The sequence below is a fragment of the Bacillus rossius genome, chromosome 14, assembly GCF_032445375.1.
Source record: "Bacillus rossius redtenbacheri isolate Brsri chromosome 14, Brsri_v3, whole genome shotgun sequence".
NCBI lineage: Eukaryota > Metazoa > Arthropoda > Insecta > Phasmatodea > Bacillidae > Bacillus > Bacillus rossius.
The window spans coordinates 19872380-19896518 of NC_086341.1; the positions used below are offsets into that span (position 1 = coordinate 19872380).

The window sequence follows — 24139 nt, forward strand, 5'->3', positions numbered from 1 at the left end:
CAAGAAGCAGGAAAATAAAGATGCCACAGTAAAATATATTATGTGACCTTTTCCTAAAATAATATTGAATATAATAACAATTTTAAATACTTTTGATTGGTTTGAGTTAACAATGCTCAGAGACGAATACAGGACCTCATCCGACATTATATGGTCGTTATTGTAATGATTCTTATTATTCTAATATATTTGTAGGTTTTAGAGTGTATCACGAGGAGCCTTGTTTCTTCATTTCATAAAATGAGTTTAAGTATGGCAATAAAGTGAAAGGGAAAACAAAACACGCTAACTGGTTAGAACCATGTTCAATGTTCCAACGTTGAATGCCAACGAATACTTTATAGTTCAAGTGAAAAAAAAATTGGTCCATGGGCCATCCGTACGCCCCGACTAAATAATATTTTAACAAAGTATACTTTCGCGTATTAGCACGGTTTGTTTGCATGTATGTAAAATAAATTAGCGGATAACAAACCGTGTCCGGAAGCCATAATATTCTCAAAAATATAGAAGAATTTAAACAGATCTAAAGTATTTTTTTATTATTTCATGATAATTCATCTTATTCGGTGTAGATGCTTATTTATGCTGATAATATTTATTTCCCTGATCACATGTCATAGCTTTTATTATTGCTTCAGCTACAAAGTAATAAAGTTTTAAAACATTTTTGCAAAATATTTTATGTTAATGCATATTTTTCCTGGCACTGCATACGTTCCGAGAATGATATCCGGCATTTAAAAAGTTAGGAGGCGCATCACTGCTAAAGTTATTGTTTTGCGAAGAAAAATTTATAATAATTACACCAAAATTGAACTCAACTCACTTATTATCGTGGATAATTGAAAAAAAATTATCTGTAGACTATTTAAGCTAAAAAAGTGACTACGTCTGAGTACAGCTTGTATTTATATTTACAACTGAAACACAAGAACACACACACAAACCAAGATCCAGCTTTCAGTGTGTATGGTTTGGATAACAGAACATAGAAAGTAGATTAGAATTTTGCATGACACGGTGAAAAATATTTATACGTTTTATATAAGGAAGTTTTTCTGGAAACTAATTGCCAACATTTTTTAAATGTAATCCCACACATAAAATATTGAAAATTTTCTAAAACATTGTGGCAAGACATAAAGTGTATTTTTCAGATCAATAATTATTATAATACGGGGCCTACAATACATAAATGTTTTCAAACCATTAGTTATTTATCTTAACAGAAATATTTTGTATAATTTACGCTGTTATATTTGTAAAAATTGACACTAAAATAAGTCACAAACCTAAAAATATAATTCTGTAGTTTTGGAGCAAAACCAAGAGAATAATTCTTTACCATCAAATATTTTACCTTGCAGACATACTCTGTTATGCTTCAAATTGATTAACATCAATATTATTTCAATAAAATTTTAAGAATTAGATAATTATTTTTTTCTTAATAAATCCTGCTCAATAACTTCAATCATTGTGTATTTTTAATTTTTTTTTTTTTAATATTTCCGTGTTTTCCGTACAAATAGCTACTGAAATTTATTTTGTCCATGCGAACGAATTGACAGGTTTAGTTGTTTTAATATTTTAGTATAATTCAGAAGTAGATTTATAATCTGACAGCCTACAATATGGTACAGAATTTTTCGTTATTAAATACCAAACTAAACAAGTTGCAAAAACACCAGCGTTACGGCATGTCTGTGTTAACAAAACGCCAGAAATAACAGTGGTTGAATATAGCTTTAGCTAAAATGACTCCTGAAAGAGGAATGAGTGAAAGACGGAAGTAAATACAAGGATGGAAAAATGAGATTTGGGAAGCGGAGAGCAGTCGCAGACGTAAAAATTAGAGTTAATTTAATTATTAATTAACATTAAACCTAGAAAGTGTATTTAAAGCCACATTCTAAAGGTACATAAAAGCTACCGAAAACATACGCTATGAAACTCGCTAAATGAAACCGGCTCGAGTCGAAAGAATAAAAATAATGTTCTGGCCAGTTTGGAAGATTATAGTTTAAACACAATTACAATAATTGTTTACAAATTTCTCGATGTTTGATTAAAATAAATAATAATTCTAAAACCGCATCATTATCAATTACATACTTTTTAAAAGCTGCAAAAATTGACAAATTAACTGAAAAAATATTATTATAATTTTTTTTGTCCCAGTTAGATTTCTTTGGTAGTGACGTAACAACAATTTTTTGTTGACTAATTACTATAAACCACAAACTCATGAAATTAAAGTGAGCAAGCTGAGCTCAGAATTTAACATTGAAAAAATACTTATCACTTATACTCCCAGCAAGTATTTTCTGTTTATTTTAGAAATTATGATTCGGCAGAAGAAAACGTTATTCGTTCTTGAGTTACAGTACACACGAACAGTACCACCCTTTCAAGTCCATAAAATAAAAAATAAAAGTTCAACCCATTCTAGGTATGACATTGTCGGGTGATTTTGATTTATAGGTTAAATTTAGTTTAAATTGTCAGTTTTTGTTTCAAAACAGGGCGTTTATAAGCCCTGAAGAGGTTTTATAACTTAAATACTAAATAATTGTAATCGGCCTTGGTGTTACCGCAATTCTTTCGTAAACATACTGAAATCCTCAGGACTAGCACAATGTTGTGAAAAAATTTACGTTTCACACAGATGAAAGTATTGGAGATTAACATATTGTCGAGAAGGAGGCCTAAAGGTACGATGTTTGATATAAATGAAAGTGGCTTTGCAATCAACGTCTCTTTCATGAGATGTCTCCTGTAGCGCCTCCCAGCGGACAATTCGTTAGCCTTTTAACAGCAATCAAGCGGCTTTCTACGCACAGCCTATTGAAATAACGAACTTGCGAGACGAAAAAAAAAAGTGGATTATCACGTAAAATTACTATCACGAGGTTTAATCCTTCCCACCCACATTTAATGAAATTTTTTCTTCTCTCATAAAAATGAAGTGAAGCAACGTGAGGATCCACTTTAAAACGACAATTAAAACCTAACTTTATTTGGCTTCGATAGCAAGCCTGCAAATTTCCACTGACAGCGCAGTGTGAAAGTGGTGGTGGTTTGGGGGGGGGGGGGGTAAAACACACCTCTTTTTTAAGGAAAACAAAACAAAAAATGCTGCATCTCAAACTCCAACAGGTATCACATTATCACGGTTTCTCCTTTCGCTTATAAAGCACGTAGATTTACCCTTAGCTCATTGTAAGCTCATTGTATAAAGAAAAACCAGACCGAGTTTTCCAATTAAATTGTAACTAATAAGAAAAAAACCTTCACTGGAACGTGACAACCTTTCCTTCAACAGTTTTAATCATAGATAAAGGCCACTGTTAAAAAGGCTAGATTCCTGTTAGAACTACTTCGATGGAATATGTTTAATTCAACAAATTGTTACCCGTATTCTGAACAAGTTTTGATTGGGGTTGTTTCTCTCCAAACTAAACAGGTTTTCAAAGTACAGCTCTACTAAAAGTTTAAGACACTCGTTAGATTTCATATGATGATATTTTGTTTCAAACTTCTGGAATAAATTACTTATTAATTTGAATTACGTTTAGAATTATCCATAAATACATTCTAAAATAGCTAGTTAATAATTCCCAATGTCATTATTTATTTGTTAAACAAAACAAAATATAAGTTTTCCAGAAAGTCTTTACTATAAAAGTAAATGAATTTGTTTTAAAAGTTATTTAAATAATGGAGTTTATATACATTTTTGTATGTTAAGACAAAAAGAGTAAAAAAATCCCTTCACGTAAGAATCCGGTGAATTTTTAAAATCATAATGCATAAAGAAAGTTATGTAAATGAATAGCAGTGCAGAGAAAACAATCTTAGCAACTTTATTATGCTTTCCATAAAATATGCTTACTACGTATCAAACCCCATTAAATTGTAGTTGTAAACATTTATTGCGGTTCAGAAGTAATTTATACGATGATTTAAGAAACAAATATTATTACTAGGCTATATTACATTTTCTAAATGATCTTTAACTCTTGGTGAGACTGTACCTATATCAGAAAGACTTATTTTCTACACTTATTTGTTATTTTCTGTTTAAAATTAAAATTCACGGCTAAAAAAGATGGTCAAATTTGAGTCCTGCAGCTGCTGAAAAAATCAATAGGTAAATAAAAATATATGACAGGATTGTTTTTTTGGGTAAGTTGATGACAAAACATGAAAATGGTTTGGAATGAGATCTTTAACCACGCAATAAAAGAAAACCATAAAATAAACAACAACATTGAGATCGATAAGAGCCGCCAAAAATCACATTTTCCATGTAACATGACAACCTTTTTTTCTCAATCAAGTACATGTTTTCAATTATGGCTGTCTGAATATATATTCACTAACATTAGTTTAGCTGTGTCACGAAACGGTGATCTTAACCTGAATAAATTATTTAAATCAGTTAAATAATGATACTAGTTAAAAATCATTGAAACAGTTTTTACTGACTGTCTCATCAATTACTTCACCGTGAATCTGTGCTTATGGTCTGTGAAGTTATCTGACGAATAAGTGAACTTTACTCATTGAAACAAACTTTGGCGATCCGCAGACTCAAGTGGAGAAGTGTCAAATTATTTCAAACATAGAGTACAACTCAACAAAGACTTACAGAATTTTTTTTTAATTTTTCATAACTTTAATCATGAGAGGCAAAGATATGAAAGCAGAATATTCAAGCGTTTTGTAACATTGCGAACAACAGCTATGATTACATATACACAAAGAGAAACAAGCTAAAATCAGCTTATGTAAAAATTTAGAGCTTAGTAAAAATTGCGTGTAAAAAGTTTATTCAGGTAAAAATAACATATTTTTTTCAAACTTATTATTTTGTGACGAATCTGCAGGTTGATGTTTGTCGGTCAAACTCAGACACAACCTGTGTATTTCCCTGGGTAGTTCGGCGGAAAATTAGATAACCCATTACAGGGTGTCGGGATTTCGATGCTGATTAAAAGTGGGTAAGGAGTGGGGAAAAAAAAAGAAACGAACGCAAAATTCTTACGAGCCAACAGATGTCACCCGTATAGGAGCAGAAGGCTACCTTTAACTGTGGCCCTTATGCCCTCTCTGTGAGCAAGGACGTAACTAGAAGACTAGTTTCCACCCGGGGAAAGAACTCATCACGGTGACCCTGTTCTAACAAAACCAAACATAAAATTTTCCCGACATCACCTTATACGGCCCTAACGTATTAATTCCACAGTTCCAAATATCTGTGATTCAACTTTGATGGTAAAAAAAAATATTTGCAGTCATTTTGTTTTATATGCATCACAAATTGGATAGAACGCGAGAAAAAGAAAGCTTTTTTTTTTTTTTTTTTAATATTCTACGATATACATGTATGTATGTATCTTACAATACAAATAATTCAGTTCGTCTGCCCTCAAACATTTCATTTATGTCTTAATTATACGATGTTCAAGTAAATATATATATAGTAAAAATTACTCTGCTAGTTTAACCCTCCCCCCCCCCCCCCCGGGGAACAAGCCCCGTCTGCCTCCATCTAGTTACGTCCCAGTCTGTGACGTGTTTCCGTCCTCGCAAACAGAAGACGGACGTTCACAATATGTAGGGTTGGAGAGGGGGCAAAGGAAAGGGTAAAAGTAAAGAAATGGCCCGGGAGATATATGCCAACGAGGGAATTTTTTGGGGGTGGGGTGGAGGGGAGGGGGGTTGATCCTTTGTTCCACTCGCTGTACGATGCGCGTGTGTGAAATATGTTTGTATTTTGCATGAGCGGCGAGTATGGAGAACGTGCGAAGCTTATGGGGAAGCGGAACCAACCCAACCCCCCCCCCCCCCCAAACCCAAAAAAAGGGAAAACACAAAATGCAGAAACCAAGAAAGGGTGTGTGAAAATAAGGAGGAGGGGGAGGAGGGGGTTGTGTGGGAACGGAAACGAGGGTTTTATTTATAACATGTTAATGCAAGGGAGAAATGGTCCCCTTTCTTCGATTCCTGGTGGTGGTGCGAAATAAATAAATAAATGAAAAAAAAAATGAAAAAAAAACATTTCCCCGAGCAAAACGAAGGGACCAGCAGAGGAGATGTATGATATGCTTTTCCAAACGTCGGGTCGTAACTGAGGCGGGTGCGACTTACAGCAGGTCAAAAACGATTTGCTCTTTCGGGTCTTGAAGGGTTGGGGGGGGGGGGGGGGGTACTTCTCACGAAATAGCACCGCGTGAGGTGGCTGTCTCCGTTTCCACACACGCGCCCTACAATTTCTTTTTTTTTTTTCCTTCGTGGTCTTTGGGGTAAACATGTCTCAAAGGATGCGGATGACGCAGTAATTTATTCTCTTCTGTGACAATTGAAACGAAACGTCTCTTTCTCTCTGCATTATTATATCATATACACACAACACAAACATACCCACACGCAAAAAAAAAAAAAACATTAAATAATAATTGGTCGGTGTTGGAACATTTTAAAATCTTATTGAAATAGGAAACTTCTAAAATAACTTGCCAAGTTAACATTTTATAATTTTTTATACGTAATGAATTGTCAAAGTCAAACGATTAAAAGTGTTAAACTGTTTAATGAATTTTAACCAGATGGACAGTACTTTATATAGAATTCCTTGTCAAAATTCAGGTGCAAAGGCGGGGTTCAGTATTTTTTTCAAGTCGTTATGCTTTAATCGGAGCCGTTCTGTCATATAGTTTGAAATTTCAGTCTGCAAGTGGAATGATTCTATAATCGACGTAGCTGCCCCGACTGCGAATGCTAGTGGTGGGTGCGAAAACTGTGTTATTCGTGCTAGGTTGAACTGAATAGTCATGTAATATTAGTAAAAATTAACTGTGAAACAAAAAAAATACAGATTTAGATAATGTAATAATTGTGACTAGGTGGTTTATACTGTTGTCCAGTAAAAAAAAAAAAAAACTAGTTAACCAAATGTATATTTTTGGTCTGATAAACACCCCTTATTTTATGTACGCTTATCTAAATAAGCTTATGAGGAAAGAAAGTTATCAAGCCTTATCTGAGCCTAAACGTATTTTAAGTATAAGTGCAAAACTTTTTTTCCCGGAAATTCTAACCCAGAAACGTTTTTCACCCACATTGCCTTGGTGATTACTTGTGCCTCGAAAAAAATCATTTAGAGTTTTAGAGATGATTAAATTGTTTCTCACGTAATGTGACTACAAATGCTCAAAAAAATTCAATACCAGATGGTCGATCTTTTCTGCGCATTTGATTGAAGTGCCGACTATTGCGTGAAGAGATTTATGTTCGAAACCCGGGTAAGTGATGGATGGTATTGGAGACATTAATTTTATGATAAGTAAATCTTTTCTTCTAACTACCCCCAGGTTAGATTTTATGTTTTTAAGTTTTAAGTTCACATACAAATTTATAATGTGCAATATTCTCACAAAATACATTAATTATTCTCACACTTTAAGCATCAAATTTATAAAAATAACAGTCATTGAATATGTATTTTCCACAAAAAAGCTTTAACAGCCAAAAATGTATATTTTTTTAGTTTAGTGATAAATTTAAAAAAAGCTTGAAATTATTTGCGTTTGCTGTTCTGTTTAGCGAAGGATGAAAAAATAAATAAACACTTACTTCTCCTGTGTTAAGTGCCGTATAAATATGTTAATTTACGTGTGTTTGTAGTCTGATTTTTTCCGAATATTTTTTTTTTTTTTGGGCAGCAAGAATTAACAGTTCGGGATGTCACGAGAAAAGGGGAAAAAAAATTTTTTTTTGTTCATTAAAATTTTTTTTGCCCGTTGGGTGAAAAATCTCTTGTGTTTGTATAAATAATTTGTAAAAATGCATCGGCATGTCCTCTCCAATCAGGGATTGATAAACGCTCAACCGGGCGAGCCCCATGCACGTGATGGCTAATTCGTTCGTATCAGGCATGCGAGAGAAAGGCCAGCGAATTTTATTTTCAGGCGCCATTCCTATATCTGCACTAAGGCCCCTAAAATATAAAATAAACGCCATCATTCAAATAACAGGGCGTGCTGTGAAAAAAAATTAGGAACGCCCACTAAACAATAAGGCAATACTCTCTTAGAAATTGCAGTAAATTTACTGACTTTACAATGAAAAATTCACCTGAAATAAACAAAGAGATCTTCGTATTTTTATATAGCTGAACCACGCTGTATTTATACTTCCGAATTATGATTTTTTTTAAAGGTAAACTCACTCGTAAAAGAAATAAGAAGGTTTTTACAAAAAGTCTTAACAAGCTATTAAATGTTTTGCTAGCACACAATACTATCTTCGTGGATTCATGTTCAAACTCAATAAACTTGGTACTCGTAGATTTACGATGATGAAGTTAATTTTCAAAGATACCTTGATAGTGTGTAATCAGCGTTCTTCGTTATTTTAAGGGTTAAAAATTTTTAACACTGTACACTCTGGTCCAGGGGCACGCCTAGCTTCTAGTCTTGGTGGGGCGATTATGGGAGGAGGATTGCTGGTGTGTTTTGAGTGGTAGGTATGTAAAGTTAACTGGGGTAAGAAAAATCAAAAATAAATAGCTAGGGACCGGAAAAATTCGCGGGTTCAATGCACTGTAGGATGAACTCCATAGTTATACGTACACTCGGTCATATGTCACCCACTCATTGGCTGCTGTCTTGTGAGACGTCCCAACGTAGCAGCCTGTGATTCGATAAAGCTTTGGTTTTGGTGTTTCTAATTGGCCCAGATTCATCCAGGTGAGTTGCGAGCCAATAGAAGAGGCAGCACTGAGGTATAACAATTTGTATTTTAGTCTATCGTGAAATGAATTCGCGAATTTTTCTGGTCTTTAGAAATAGCCTTTTAAGCTACTTTAACGTAATACTGACATCTTAAAAAGTATTTTCATTTCTCCAGTTATTTTTTTAATAGGGGGATAAAGAACGATCACCACTCATTGCCCTTCCCATAGGACCGCCACTACTATGTATACATACTCTTTAAGGGAAGAAAGAGTTGAATGTCCCGTGCTTGAAAGCGGGAAAAAAAGCCGAAGAGACTTCCCATATTTTAATGACATCCGTAACCCTATTGAAACTAATGTTCTAATATTAACTGTAAACGATATTAGTGGATTTAATTTCAAACCTCTCTTTCACACCACCAACGAGTAAATGCATAGAAAATACCTATAAAAAACTATACTCAGTATTGAAATAATCGTAATATATGTTCAGACACCTTGCAATATATAGTAGGTATTACAAAAAAAAATCTTCAAGAAAGAGTTCTGTAGTGTTTCAGGTTCTCGGTTTTGAGTTTGTAGGAGATACCGGGGCAGAAATATTTTTTCATGAGGGTATGTGTGATGACCCCAAGTTTATTTATCCGTAGTCAAATATATATGGAGCATTCAAAAACACATATTTTATGCGAGTATAATTATGTGGAAAAATATTTATTAACTTTAAATTTTAACTGCGGCATCGATCTGTTTCCGTATCTGCCACGCCAGACTAGGCTTTTGACGTTATACTATGCGGTTAATTGAAGCGCTTAACTGCTTCGCGTTTAATGGATCACTTAACGCTGTTTCGACCAAATTTTAGAATTTTTTACTTGCTAGGGAATAAATATGTTCAGCGTAACAAATTATGATTAATTTTTTGCTATGTCCTATTAATACTTAAAAATAATTATTATACAAAATAAACGTAAAAGCGTTTGTATTTAAAACGGCTAAAACTAAGTATGTCAATTTTATTTATTCAGAAACTTCCCGCGATTTTTTTACATCATCGAATCATTACAAATTGCGTCACATAGGCCTATATTAAGTTTTTTTTTTTTTTTATGTTTTCGAGGAAGAAGCCATTGAAAGACCATTATATAAAAATGTCTTACAAAAATAATTTTAAGAAGGTTTAGTTGAATTACTGCTAATCGCGAATGGAACATGGTTGACTAGGTGTATAATATAATGTGTGGAAGGAAATATGTTCTTTTGAAGGATGTTTGTATAATGTAACCTCATGTGTATATATATATAAAATCCCGCTTGATCGAAATAATTCAAAATGGTAAATATTTCAGAGACCTCTTCGGAAAATAGGTACTACCATTATAATACCTTATTATAGCACAATGTTTCTTCTTGAAGTGACATCCAAAAGTTGCAAAAATACTTGAAGAACTCGCTATTTTAATAAAATATGTGTTAGTAAAAAACACTTTAGATAAAAATGTTAATAACATGGAAGTGAAAAAACCTAAATATTCTTTATTTTCAAAACTATAATCGATTTCCCATAGTGAGGTTTTTTTTTTTTGACAAGATAAATTCCGAGTCTCTGCGAAATAACGTTTCGTGTTTGAAAAATAAAAATTACGTTAGCCACATCTAATATAAATTACTGTCCGCTAAGCGGTGTGAAACGAGCTTATAACTGTCTAAAGGCGGCGACTTCATAGACGGAACAAGTGACAAAAAATGGTTGACATGTACTTCTTCCGAAGGTTTTTGGAACACATTTTCCCCCGTTTTCTTCTTCTTTTTTGTTCTGTTGTCTTCACTCTTCGACGCAGCTTGTACGTTCTTCTCAAGCCTGGCGCCACACAGTAAGGCGGCCGCTTTGTTATATAAATAAAAAGAAAAGGCCGTTAGCTGTTTGCAATTAACTTTGACGGGGGCGTTAAAGGAAAGCAAGTGGGCTTTCATTTTGATGGTGCCATAATTACACTTTCATATTCCATCGAACACGAGGGTGTAATTAACAAGAAGCTAGTGGAGGAGTAATTTACCCAATCATCTCTAGATCATCTCCGTGAACTCAATGTGAAATTTTTTTTTAAAGAAATTTCATAAAAACAGTCACTTTAGTACTGCGAACACTATGTTAATATGCATCAATATTGGTATCACGTGGTTTTGTTTACGAACTCAGAACACCCACATGAATTAGTTCTTAAAGAAAACAGTAGCAAAATGATACGTGGACCGTTAGTACCATTTTTGAGAATGTCGGACATGGAGACAAGTTACAGGAGACACTGTTAAAATCATAACATTACGGATATCTTCGTGAATTTACGGCTGTCGTGCTAGGTCACTTTGGCCATCAACCTACTCGCAATTAGCGTTAATTAAACCTATTAACGAAACCTTCTGAAACGGGTTAAGACTTCAGCAAAGAAAACCCTCTTTTCTCACACGTGTCTGCTTGCGTCGCTGCAGAGAAACATAACTTCGCGGCGCAGAGAAGATCCAAGGGCGACACTGGCTGGCTATTCACACTCCTCTTCGCCCTTATGCGCCAGGCACCGAACTGGCGCGCGGTCTTACAGTCGGCAACGCGCCTCTACAGGGACCTTAATTTAAGAGGCGACCCTGATATTTTGTGCTGGAATATTAATAGCAAACGCACCCGGCACTTAGTTATTTTTTTTTTTAAAAATTGGTTGTCTGTAAAGTCCGTTTACGGACGATAGTTTAACGTGACAACGTCAAACAAAACATTGATGAAATGATTGCATACTTTTATGAATAAAATTGAATCATTTTTATTGAATTATCACTATTTTGTATGGATACAAAGAAAGAGTGAAATTAAATCTTTATTTAATTGATAAATTTACTTTTATTTGCACTCATTAATTCAAATATGTTTATTACTTTAACGAAGAGATTATTTGAACTATAACTTTTATACATGTTTGCTATTTAACTTCTTTCAATCTGTGTTATTCTGTTGAGGATAGGCCGATAGGAAAAGTAGAAAACTAATGGGAGTGTTTCAAGTTTAATGTGCCTCAAAAAGTCAAACTGATGGTTGTTCCAATCGAGTGGAAGAGAGATAGATGCTGCGCAAGCGTACAATGAGCGTAACGGGACACAGCGTAACGGGACAATGTGCGTAACGGGACACTTTTTCGTGTGTGCAGCCAGCGTTCATCGATTTATTAGACGTTGTCACGTCAAAATTCTAGGTTTAAAATTCTTCGTGTCTGAAGACGTACGTGGAAACACTTCTTTTTTTTCACTGTCCAAAAAACTGCATGTTAAATACGGAACCGTAGAACAAAATTTGTACAGAGAAGTGCTGTTCGCAATCGCGCTCTATTAAGAACTCTCAAGCGGGTTTGTGAATAGCGAGTGAACACCAGGAAGATATGTGCGGTGTCCGGTGACCTTCGTCGGTGGACGAGCAAGAGGCGTCTGAGGGGGGGGGGGGGGGGGGGGAGGGCGTCGAGGCGTCTACTGATGCTGACTTCTCGAGTCTGAAAGAAAGACTGTCTCGAGCCGGCACCAGGCCGGGACGACTTCGGCGACGACGCGACGGGAAGACAAGCGTCGACTTCTGCAGCGTGTCTCGCGCTTGGATGACAGTGACCACTGTTGCCAGATTGACGATACCACCCGACTGTTCAACATTAAAACTACTATTTAGTAACCCATCTTTAAACATAATAATACTATTTCACATACATTTTCTTATAAACTTCATTTCTTTCTCCTGATTTATCTAGCACCATTTATTAGACAAAAAAAAATAATTTTTTTTTATCAATGTTAAACACCAATTATTATTTCACAGGTGAAGCTGTTTGTAGAAGTCAGCCACGATTAATAACATGGCACGCCATAAAATTATGTGCTATGCTCTAAACGACAAAAAAAAATTCAATACTAAATTATATAAAACATTGTTGACGTAAACTGTTGATAATCAAGATGGCGTCTTTCAATTATAATGTCTTGGAAATATAAAACAAATTTAATATTCTTAGGGGAAATACATATTTCCAAAATTCTCATTTCAAATTTTAGGTACCTTAAAAAAAATACAATGTTTTATGTACATTAAAAAAAATTATTACTTTACAAAGTTGTGTCTAAAACATTTTTGTTTTTTGGTGTATATCTGGCAACAGACAACATCGAATCAAGGACAATACTAATGGTAGAAATCGTGTATTGGAAAGAGAGAAACAGGATGAGACGTGCCATACTAAACAACCACGGCTGGTCGCTGGGGAAAGGTACTGGGTTGGGTCTTCAGTCAGCAAGTAGCCATCCCTCAAGTACGCTCGAGTAAAACGTGTTTCGTAGAAACTTATTTATTACAACCATCAGATATTTTCCTTTATTATAACTTCAACTTCATATAACAGGAAGAGGAAAAATATGTAATAGATTTGAAAACGTTTTTATATGGTCAAAATATATAAAATCATAGAACGAACATTCAAATTGTAAACTATTGGACACAAGAAAAGAATTAAGATTCTATGCATTATTGTACACTCTCGTATTCTAGAAAAGAAAATTTTTATGTGGCGCCCAAATGTCAAGATGGCAGGCGTCACAGTAATAAATGGTTACTGCACTCTAGCAGGCAAAAAGTAAACTAACATGGCAGTAGCGCACTTAAGCAGACGAAAACAAGATGGTAGCCTCCAGCAGACGAAAACCATATGGCGGGGGTGACATAATACTTGCTGGCGATATATATACTTTGGCATTAGTGGTGGGAGTTCAGTCTGCAGGCATTTTCCATGGATGAAGAATCCGTCACTTTTTTAATCAAATAACATCGCCGGGTTTTAACCTAAAACTCCATGATGATTTTTTGAAAAAATTTTATTAAGTAAATTTTAAAAATTTTCCCAATTAAAATTGTATAATAATTACGGGTTTTTAATAAAGAGGACGGTTTTTTTAAAACGGTGAAATATTTTACATTAATATTTTATTCAGTGGAATTTAATTATTAATTTAATTTTTCCTGTTTTTCTAGCGTATAAATTACTGATTTTCAAGATGGCGGCCGTTAAAAAAGGTTCAACGTTCCAGAATCAAATATGCCGGGTGTGACAAAAGCAAGTATATTTTTTAATTTGTATTAAATTGTAATTAAGATTTTTAAAAATTTTTATTAATAAATTATATGTTTACCCTCGCCGGGAATCGAACCGAAGACCGAAATCGATTAAGTAACTAAATATTTGAACTAAGCAAATTTTCTTTTTAATTTTTCGGAATTTTTTTTGTCGAAAATTAAAGATTTCATGTTTACGGTCAATGTCAAAGCTACCCACCAGAAATTTATTGGAGGCTTGCCATGGGGAATTTAATTCTCAATGGGGAAATTGGGTTCTGGATTTCGAGTTTGTTTCCTAAAAAAGGCTTATATCTCAGAAGGTTTAGCTCAAAACGATAAAAAAAATTTTTTCTCTTTTTGGAGCTCTAAGTTTGCGCCATTGGGAATCTATTTATATAATTTTAATTTTGTACTTATGTTCTTTTGAAAATCTTTGTTTATTATAAATATGCTTTTATCTTAGAAGTTTATAATTTTATTAAAAAAATTGGTTGTCTGTAAAGTCGGTTTACGGACGATAGTTTAACGTGACAACGTCATAACAAAACATTGAATAAATGATTGATCCAGAAGAAAAGGAAATATAATATTCGGCCTGAGACTGAGCCGTAATAGGTTTTTGCAACCAAACCAGTTAGGCATTAAAAATATTATATTCTTTGAGGAAGAAAATTTTATTTTTAATTTTTCTATCTTTTGTATGATAAAATCTACCTCTGCATACTTTTATGAATAACATTGAATCATATTTATTGAATTATCAATATTTTGTATGGATACAAAGGAGTGAAATGATATGCACAGTTTAATTAATAAATTTACTTTTATTTGCATTCATTAATTCAAATATATTTATTACTTTTGAAATGTTGCGTGTGCCGTATTTATTTTTACAAGTACAGAAAAAATTCCATAGATGCCGGGATTCGAACCGACAACCCTTAGATTGGAAATTAGCGGTGCTGACCGTCAGGCCACGAGGCCATGCTTGAAATTTGGTGGTTTCAGATGGTATGTATATATTAATAAAAATTTTGCTCACGGTAGGGGAATAATATTATTTCGTTTTTATAACACGATTTTATAACAAATACGCATCCCAAATACACCAAACTTATTTATAATGTGTTACAATATTTTTTGAAACATTGTGCAAAATATCCCGGGTGTAATTTGAATTATTATGTGTTACTGGAAAACACCATTGTTGGTTCAAAACGTAGCATATTTGAATATTCAACATTACTTTTAAATAACCGTACCGATTGTGCTGAAAATCGGTGGACAATCGTTAAATTACATAATATTAATAATTCAAACGACGAAAATATGATTGAAAAGTCAAATCTATGGTTGTCCACCAATCGACTGGAAGAGAGATGCCACGCATGCGTACAATGAGCAAACAGCACACATCCGTAGTGGGACATCCGTAGTGGGACACTTTTTCGTGCGTGCAGCCGGCGTCCATCGATTTATTAGACGTTGTCACGTCAAAAGAGGAATTTGTCCCTCGAAATAAGGACATTTCTAGGAATTTTGAGTCATTTAATGTCACTTTTTGAGGAATTTTGAGTTCAAGATGGCCGAAGTGACGTCATCGGAGATGTATCTTCCAGGGCAGCAGACACCGCCGCCACCACCACACTCAAGACTCAGTGTCCCCGGATCGGCTATCATATACTACTTACTTTCAGCGAACCCGCTGTGAATATTTCAAAAGAGAGCGCGGGCAGTTGTCGCCATTTCTGCAACCAACTCACCCAGGATCTCGACGGTGTGTATCTGGTCGCGGTTGTCGCCGTCGCTGATCTGGCACACGTAGTCGCCGGCATCTTGGGGCACGAGGTCGCCGATCTGCAGGTTGTAGCCGTCCACCAGGCGGAAGCGGGAGTCGCGGGTGACCATCAGGTTGGCGGCCGTCAGCACGGCGCTGCCCCGCCTCCACAGCAGCACGTACGAGCCTGCAACACGCCGCCACACGTGCTGTCAACGGCCGAACTCAACCGCAACTTGTCAACAACGTGGAACACCCTTGTTCTCGAAGAGCCCATGATCAGGGCCGGCGCGTCCATACAGGCGAACCAGGCAACCGCCTAGGGCGCCAAGTAGCTGGGGGCGGCGCAGCACGACACACAACAGCTCATATAATATGTTTAACTATTATTGAAACTAGATGAAAATGGATTTTTGTAACAGCTTGGAATGTTTAAATTGATATAAGTAATTATTTAAAGTCCACGGTGACCTGTTTATGATTAGTAATAAGTAAAAAAGTAAGAAAAAACACAAGCCTGCTTACATTTGATTGTTGACAAAATCTTAGGCTTACGTGATGTATTTTGAGGCAAGGAAAATTTTTTTGTGGTGTCCGGCAGTAAGGGGGGGGGGGGGGCATTATGGTTTTTCGCCTAGGGCGCCAATTTACCTTGCACCGGCCCTGCCTATGATGTACATTCTGTATTGCACAGACCCGAACAAGCCCGAATATCTACCTTCGGCAAACTTCGTCAGTTTTTTTTTGTTTATTACTTCACAAAATTGTGGATGGTCAGTCATCTTAGGTCAGTATAGCTACATTAAAAATACTATAAAATCATTTTAATGCCGACGTTGGCTGAAGCTAGATATTCGGGCTTGTTCGGGTCTGTGCAATTCAGAATGTAAATCGTATACTTCCCCTTGTTCTCGGCACACGGCGCTTTGGCGGTGGTTAATTCCGTTCGAACTGAACGGAAGTCGCGTGGAACGGAAACGTATGGCCACGGTTACTTCCGCCCACCCGCGGCGGGACTGCGCGAACAAAAACTCCACAAATCTCGAATCGAATCTTTATAGTATAAACATATTAATGAGTGTGAACGAGACGGGCAGTAATTTAATAAAAAAAAATTGGTTGTCTGTAAAGTCGGTTTACGGACGATAGTTTAACGTGACAACGTCATAGCAAAACATTGATGAAATTATTGATCCAGAAGAAAAGGAAATATCATATTCGGCCTGAGACTGAGCCGTATTAGGTTTTTGCAACCAAACCATTAAGGCATTCAAAATATTATATTCTTTGAGGAATATTTTTTTTTTTAATTTTTCTATCTTAGTTATGATAAAATCTACCTCTGCGTACTTTTATGAATAAAATTAAATCATTTTTTTATTGAATTATCACTATTTTGTATGGATACAAAGGAGTGAAATGAAATGTACAGTTTAATTAATAAATTTACTTTTATTTGCATTCATTAATTAAAATATATTTATTACTTTTGAAATGTTGCGTGTGCTGTATTTATTTTTACAAGTACAAAAAAAACTTCCGCAGCTGCCGGGATTCGAACCGTCAACCCTTAGATTGGAAATTAGCGGTGCTGACCGTCAGGCCACGAGGCCATGCTTGATAGTTAGTGGTTTCAGATGGTATATACATATTTATAAAAATTTTGCTCACGGTAGGGGAATAATATTATTTCGTTTTTATAACACGATTTTATAAAAAATACGCATCCCAAATACACCAAACTTATTTATAATGTGTTACAATATTTTTTAAAACATTTTGCAAAATATCCCGGGTGTAATTTGAATTATTATGTGTAACTGGAAAACACCATTGTTGGTTCAAAACGTAGCCTATTTGAATATTCAACATTACTTTTAAATAAACGTACCGATTGTTCTGAAAATCGGTGGACGATCATTAAATTACATAATATTAATAATTCAAACGACGAAAATATGATTGAAAAGTCAAATCGATGGTTGTTCCAATCGAGTGGAAGAGAGATTCCACGCATGCGTACAATGAGCATGAAGAGAGATGCCACGCATGCGTACAATGAGCAAACAGGAGACATCCGTAGTGGGACATTCGTAGTGGGACACTTTTTCGTGCGTGCAGCCGGCGTTCATCTATTTATTAGATGTTGTCACGTCAAAAATTCCTTGTCGAAAATCAGGTCCGAAGCCAGGGTTTCGTATATTTCTTCGTGTCTTTTTAAGCTTTTAAAGTTCAATATTTCGGTCGTCAAATAAAATGATCCAATAGAGGACATAGCTGCTCCGGAAGCGGATTACAGCGGCGGATGCCGTAACTACGTGTGATTCGCGTCCAGAAATTTCGTTGAGAACACAATTTCAGTTTGCTTATCACGCTCGTCGTAATTTTGTAGACTTCTATGTTAAATTTCGTGTCCGTGTTTCGTATTATAAGTATATTTGAAACATAATAACACACGAATTTGCTCGTTACCTAAGTTTCATGTTACACATCTCTGACGAGTACTGAAAGACCCGCTCATATATATATATATATATATATATATATATATATATATATATATATATATATATATATATTGTTTAATTATTAATTCAATGGTTTCTTTGAAATAACTTCATTTGTACGTACATCACTTAACAATCAGTGCCCTTTTTTACGTAACTGTTTCAAACAGTGTTGTTAGTGTTACACACCTGCCAAGAATCGAAGTATTTCGGTTAAAAATTTATTTTGGTTTCTCGTGAAAACAGCGGGGAATAGGGTAGTACAACAGGGCGAAATGTTTTCGTTACTTTTGTCGTGTAAATTAATAATTATCCTTTAAAAATCAATATATACCTTTGTGCCACCAAAATTTCCATTTCATAATTTTACTACAACGACAAGATTTGCCGTGATTGTAAACTTTAATACTTTCAAAAGACTACTTGTTCATCTTCAACTTCAAACGCGAATACCAGTTTAAATCATACGTCGTGTATATGTTTTCAACTTATTTTTACGTGATGAATCTGCAGCTCAAGTTGGTCGGTCGAATTCGGACTCACCATGTACATTTATAAATCGTTTTATCGGATAGTTCCCAACTGTTTTACCTTGGCCTGCAGGCCTTTTTCTTCTTCTTTTTTTTCTTTAAATTTGCTCAGAGTTTGTCATCGTTACTGTTCGTTTTTCATTTCATTCCTGCGATTCTTGTTTTCTAGCTGGGTGACGTTTAGCACTTCACATTTTCACCCGTTGAAAATTCCCGTTAAATTCCACATTGGTATTCGTTAATCTGACTTCACCGCGGTCCCGAAAGTCCGGGATTAAAGACCTTTCAGTTTGGTATGGTTTAAGAGTGTATAATGCTTATAAACCGTCACCAGACGTGGTTAAGCATCATTTACACAATTATTCGGCCGTTGCAGCATGGGGAAGGTGAGTTAGAAAGTGACTTAAACAACGTCAGCGCATGCCAATTTCCTGACAATCACTAAATTGCTTGATTGTAAATATGGTGACCAAAATGTTTATTCTCACAATTAAAAAGTAATATTACTTGAAAGATTGATTAATTGTTTTTTATAGTAAAACTAAATACATTAATAATATATGTATACACACAGATTATGTCAGAACTCAAAGTTATCTCGACAAAAGTAGAGAGTCCAATTAATTACGGTTTAGAATAAAAAAATATTTAAAATGTGTTGTAATTTTTTTATTTCCAGCTTTTTTTCAAAGGGTTTATAATTCCCAACCTCCACCAATTTATTATATCTGTAACAACAAATTTTTGTTAAGTAGAAAAATGAACAATCACACTACCTACAACAATTCAAAATATAACTAAACATGTAGGTATACAAAGTTTTGGATGGAAAATTCTTTGCACAACTTATGAGGCCAAAATTTTAATAGTGTAACTTTGACTAAATTCATACTGTAAAAAAAGTGTATTTTAACTTAGAAAGTTATTTGAAATTATGGCTCATTTAAGCAAATAACTTGTTAAGTTAGCATACTAAATTATTTCAAAGTAACCCGATTTAAAGTTTTGTTCACATTAAGTCGCGCAAAGAATGTTTTTTCAACAATTGTATAACTTTTTTTTATATATTTTTCAAAAGTAAAGTTATTTATGATTGCCTAGCGAAAATGTTGTAGTCACAGTATCTAATGATTCCGTGCGGTATGAAGGGTTATATATCCCTACTTAATATTATAAAAGTGAATGTAAGATTGTTTGCTACGTTTTCACGCGAAAACTACTTAACCGATCATCATGAAACTTTTTACACATTTTCTTGGAGGTATTAGAAATAACAAAGGATACTTTTTATTGAAAAAAAAAAACAATATTTTTTCCAAAGGGCAAAAAATTTCTATGATCGTCTGACCGAGTTTGAGTAATTTGAATGACATTTAACGCCATCTGGTGTTTCAATAAGTAAACAAAATAATTCGCTAATTTAATAATATAATACCGGCGGTCAATTTACTATTCAATTTTATTTTTCAGTCACCGCCAAGCAATACTTAAACTTTTTGAATTTTTGAGGTTAGGTGTCTATTTTCTTTGGTGATTGTTGTTTGGACATTGATACTGAATGTTATATTTTACTTTCAAGAGAATTTTGTAATTTAGTGAAAATGATGTGGATATAATTACTCAAGTTTTCCCGGACTTGCAACAAAATTTAAATAGTGATCGGTGGTTGTACGCAAGAGCAATATTGGCGCCAAAAAAATTATATCGTTAATAAAATCTACACTTATATTTTAAAAGAGGTGCAAGGGGAAATTGAGTATTTGTCAATAGATACAATCATGGATACAGAACAAAGCACTTCATATCCTTCGGAGTTATTTTAATCACTTGAACTTTCGGGTGTACCCTCACATAAACTTCAAATGAAACTAAATGTGGGCCTACAAGTTACGCTTATACGAAATCTAGATGCTCCTCGACTATGTAATGGAACGAGGCTTCGGATCACACAATTGGGGCAGAATATTATTTTTTTTTTCCTACGTTAAAACTTTGAACTTTTTAAAATGTTAGGATTAAAAATCTTTTTTTCAATAGTCAAACATATTTCAATAAAGCATGTTTTCAGTTTTTAAGCTAAATCGGATGTTAGAATTTTTAAATAGGCCTACTGATGATTCCAGTCACGCAATAAAAAAAACAATTAGCATATTAGTTTATTTTCTTTGCAATGATCTTTGATACTTAAGGACATAACGCGAGCGAAGCCGCGGGTAAAAGCTAGTATATATATATATATATATATATATATATATATATATATATATATATATATATATATAACTACGACACTTTTTTTAGTTTTGAATTTTAGACTTTTAGATTCAGAACCGTTATCAATTGCCCTCTCAACTGTTAACGGCTTTTTTTTATTTCTTATAAATAAACGATGAATTTTGCGCACCATTACAAACTATGCCATAGATTTCTAAACAAAACCATGACAAAATATAAAACATGTAATGTCCCGGAATTCGATTTATGTTGATTTCGCATAAAGCAATTGGCAAGTTTCGCGCCAGCAGCCAAAGATTTATTTGGAACTTCCCGAGCTCAGAAAGCTCTTCCTGGGCTGGAGGGGTATATAGGCTATAAGGCGCGCTGGTGCGGAACCCCCGAAGTCTCGGAGTCATCTCACCGAGGGGGCTCAGGGCAAGGTGCAACTCCCCAGGGGTTCGGGACAGCTTGCCGAGTGGAAGCAGGCGTTAACGACTTGGTATCATCCGAGCGAGGAGCCTGAGGTCAAAACTCGATGGTCAAGACGAAGATGGACACAGTAGCAGTGTAACGGTACAGTGTCAGAACTAACGGAACAGTAGTAGTGTAACGGTACAGTTTCAGAACTAACGTAACAGTAGTAGTGTAGCGGTACAGTTTCAGAACTAACGTAACAGTAGTAGTGTAACGGTACAGTTTCAGAACTAACGGAACAGTAGCAGTGTAACGGTACAGTGTCAGAACTAACGTAACAGTAGTAGTGTAACGGTACAGTTTCAGAACTAACGGAACAGTAGCAGTGTAACGGTACAGTTTCAGAACTAACGTAACAGTAGTAGTGTAACGGTACAGTTTCAGAACTAACGGAACCGTAGTAGTGTAACGGTACAGTTTCAGAACTAACGGAACAGTAGCAGTGTAACGGTACAGTGTCAGAACTAACGTAACAGTAGTAGTGTAACGGCACAGTGTCAGAACTAACGTAACAGTAGTAGTGTAACGGTACAGTTTCAGAACTAACGGAACAGTAGCAGTGTAACGGTACAGTGTCAGAACTAACGGAACAGTTTTATTGTAACGGTACAGTTTCAGAACTAACGGAACAGTAGTAGCGTAACGGTACAGTGTCGGAACTAACGGAACAGTAGTAGTGTAACGGTACAGTGTCAGAACTAACGGAACAGTAGTAGTGTAACAGTACAGTGTCGGAACTAACGGAACAGTAGTTGTGTAACGGTACAGTGTCAGAACTAACGGAACAGTAGTAGTGTAACGGTACAGTGTCAGAACTAACGGAACAGTAGCAGTGTAACGGTACAGTGTCAGAACTAACGGAACAGTTTTAGTGTAACGGTACAGTTTCAGAACTAACGGAACAGTAGTAGCGTAACGGTACAGTGTCAGAACTAACGGAACAGTAGTAGTGTAACGGTACAGTGTCAGAAATAACGGAACAGTAGTAGTGTAACGGTACAGTATCAGAACTAACGGAACAGTGTCAGAACTAACGTGACAGTAGTAGTGAAACAGTACAGTGTCAGAACTAACGTAACAGTAGTAGTGTAACGGTATAATGTCAGAACTAACCGACGTAGTCTCCTTGCGGCTACAGACAGCAAAAAAAAAAAAAGGTCAGTAGGTCAAAAGGTCTCTGCTGAGGCTGGAAAACCCTCCTTACATACTAGCCATCTTGTGTGGGGCCGCCCGTCCATTCATTCTGGATGGTTGTCACGTATACAGCTTCCCGACGATCGTCTCTCTCTCTCTTTACTCCTACAGAGTTACTGTGGTCTTTGTTCTGGACCAATTACCTTCCCTCATCCCCCTTCCCCTAGTCCCCGCGGATTCATCATTATCCAAACCCTGAGGTCCCGAACACAACTGTCTCACGCTAGGGTTTCACCGCGTAGTGGAACTATAGCTTTCCTCGTTATGCTCACTGGCTCAAACATAGATATTATAGATTTTTTTTTTTCAATAATCACTTCGATTATTTAAATTTAAAAACGAGCAGCGGTATACAACACTGGTTATTAAAGGCCACACTGGTTCGCTGATTTCAAGTCTCTTCAGCACAACCCTATATTGCTTGCAAGTTTATTTTTGTGTTAGGAAGCCTGCAGTGTTCGCCTGTGCTGTAGTCGCTGTGTTGTCAAGAATATATGTTAAGTATCATCGCTGTTTTCCCCTGTCTATCGCTGTGTTCTCCAAAGATCGTGGTTTGACTGTATTTACCGTTTTTGTTGCAACTCTCCCGTCGTTCGTCAACCCACTGTATTAGTCTGTACTGTGATAATTTTTTTTCTGATTTATTACACGTATTCATGTGTGCTATATATGCAATTAACTTCTGAAATCGGCTGATTTTTTGCTATTTACCGTGTTCGTTCTAGAGGATTCTCTATGAAAAACAGCGTGAACAGTAATCGTTTACGTTAAAAAAAAAAATTGGTTGTCTGCAAAGTCGGTTTACGGACGATAGTTTAACGTGACAACGTCATAACAAAACATTGATGAAATGATTTCATACTTTTATGAATAACATTGAACCATTTTTATTGAATTATCACTACTTTGTATGGATACAAAGAAGGAGTGAAATGAAATCTACAATTTAATTGATAAATTTACTTTTATTTGCACTCATTAATTCAAATATGTTTATTACTTTAACGAAGAGATTATTTTAACTATAACGTTTATACATGTTTGCTATTTAATTTCTTCCAATCTGTGTTATTCTGTTAAGGATAGGACGATGATAGGACAAGTAGTAAACGAATGAGAGTGTTTCAATTTTAATGTGCCTCGAAAAAGTCAAATCGATGGTTGTTCCAATCGAGTGGAAGAGAGATAAATGCGGCGCAAGCGTACAACGAGCGTAAAGGAACAAAACGTAACGGGACAATGTGCGTAAAGGGACAATGAGTTATCATTTTTCGTGCGTGCAGCCGGCGTTCGTCGATTTATTAGACGTCACGTCAAAAACAAAAATACATGTTTTAATCAATCTTCTCCACACAGTGTGCTCAAAATTTTTCCATATACGAGGTAATTTGAAATAAAAGGAGGGGGAAGTAAATGCGTTTCACTGTCTCGTCTAAGCCGATATGGGGAAAGCCCATATGCATCACGCCCGGATAGAAAGTAGCGGAGCCTGTAACTTTCACGGCCGGGGCCAATATCGGAAGACATCGGCGCCCAGGGACCCGTGAAGGAAAAAAA

At 35.4% G+C, this 24139-nt stretch overlaps 1 protein-coding gene across 3 annotated transcripts in view; it reads right to left on the reverse strand.

Annotated features, from left to right (window-relative positions):
• Positions 1–24139, reverse strand: part of LOC134538701 (lachesin-like) — a 510913-nt gene that overhangs the window by 144126 nt on the left and 342648 nt on the right. For all 3 annotated transcript variants that reach the window (XM_063380138.1, XM_063380136.1, XM_063380137.1), the window contains exon 3: positions 15647–15847. In XM_063380138.1, the coding sequence (XP_063236208.1) occupies positions 15647–15847 (201 nt within the window). The remainder of the gene's footprint in view (positions 1–15646; positions 15848–24139) is intronic.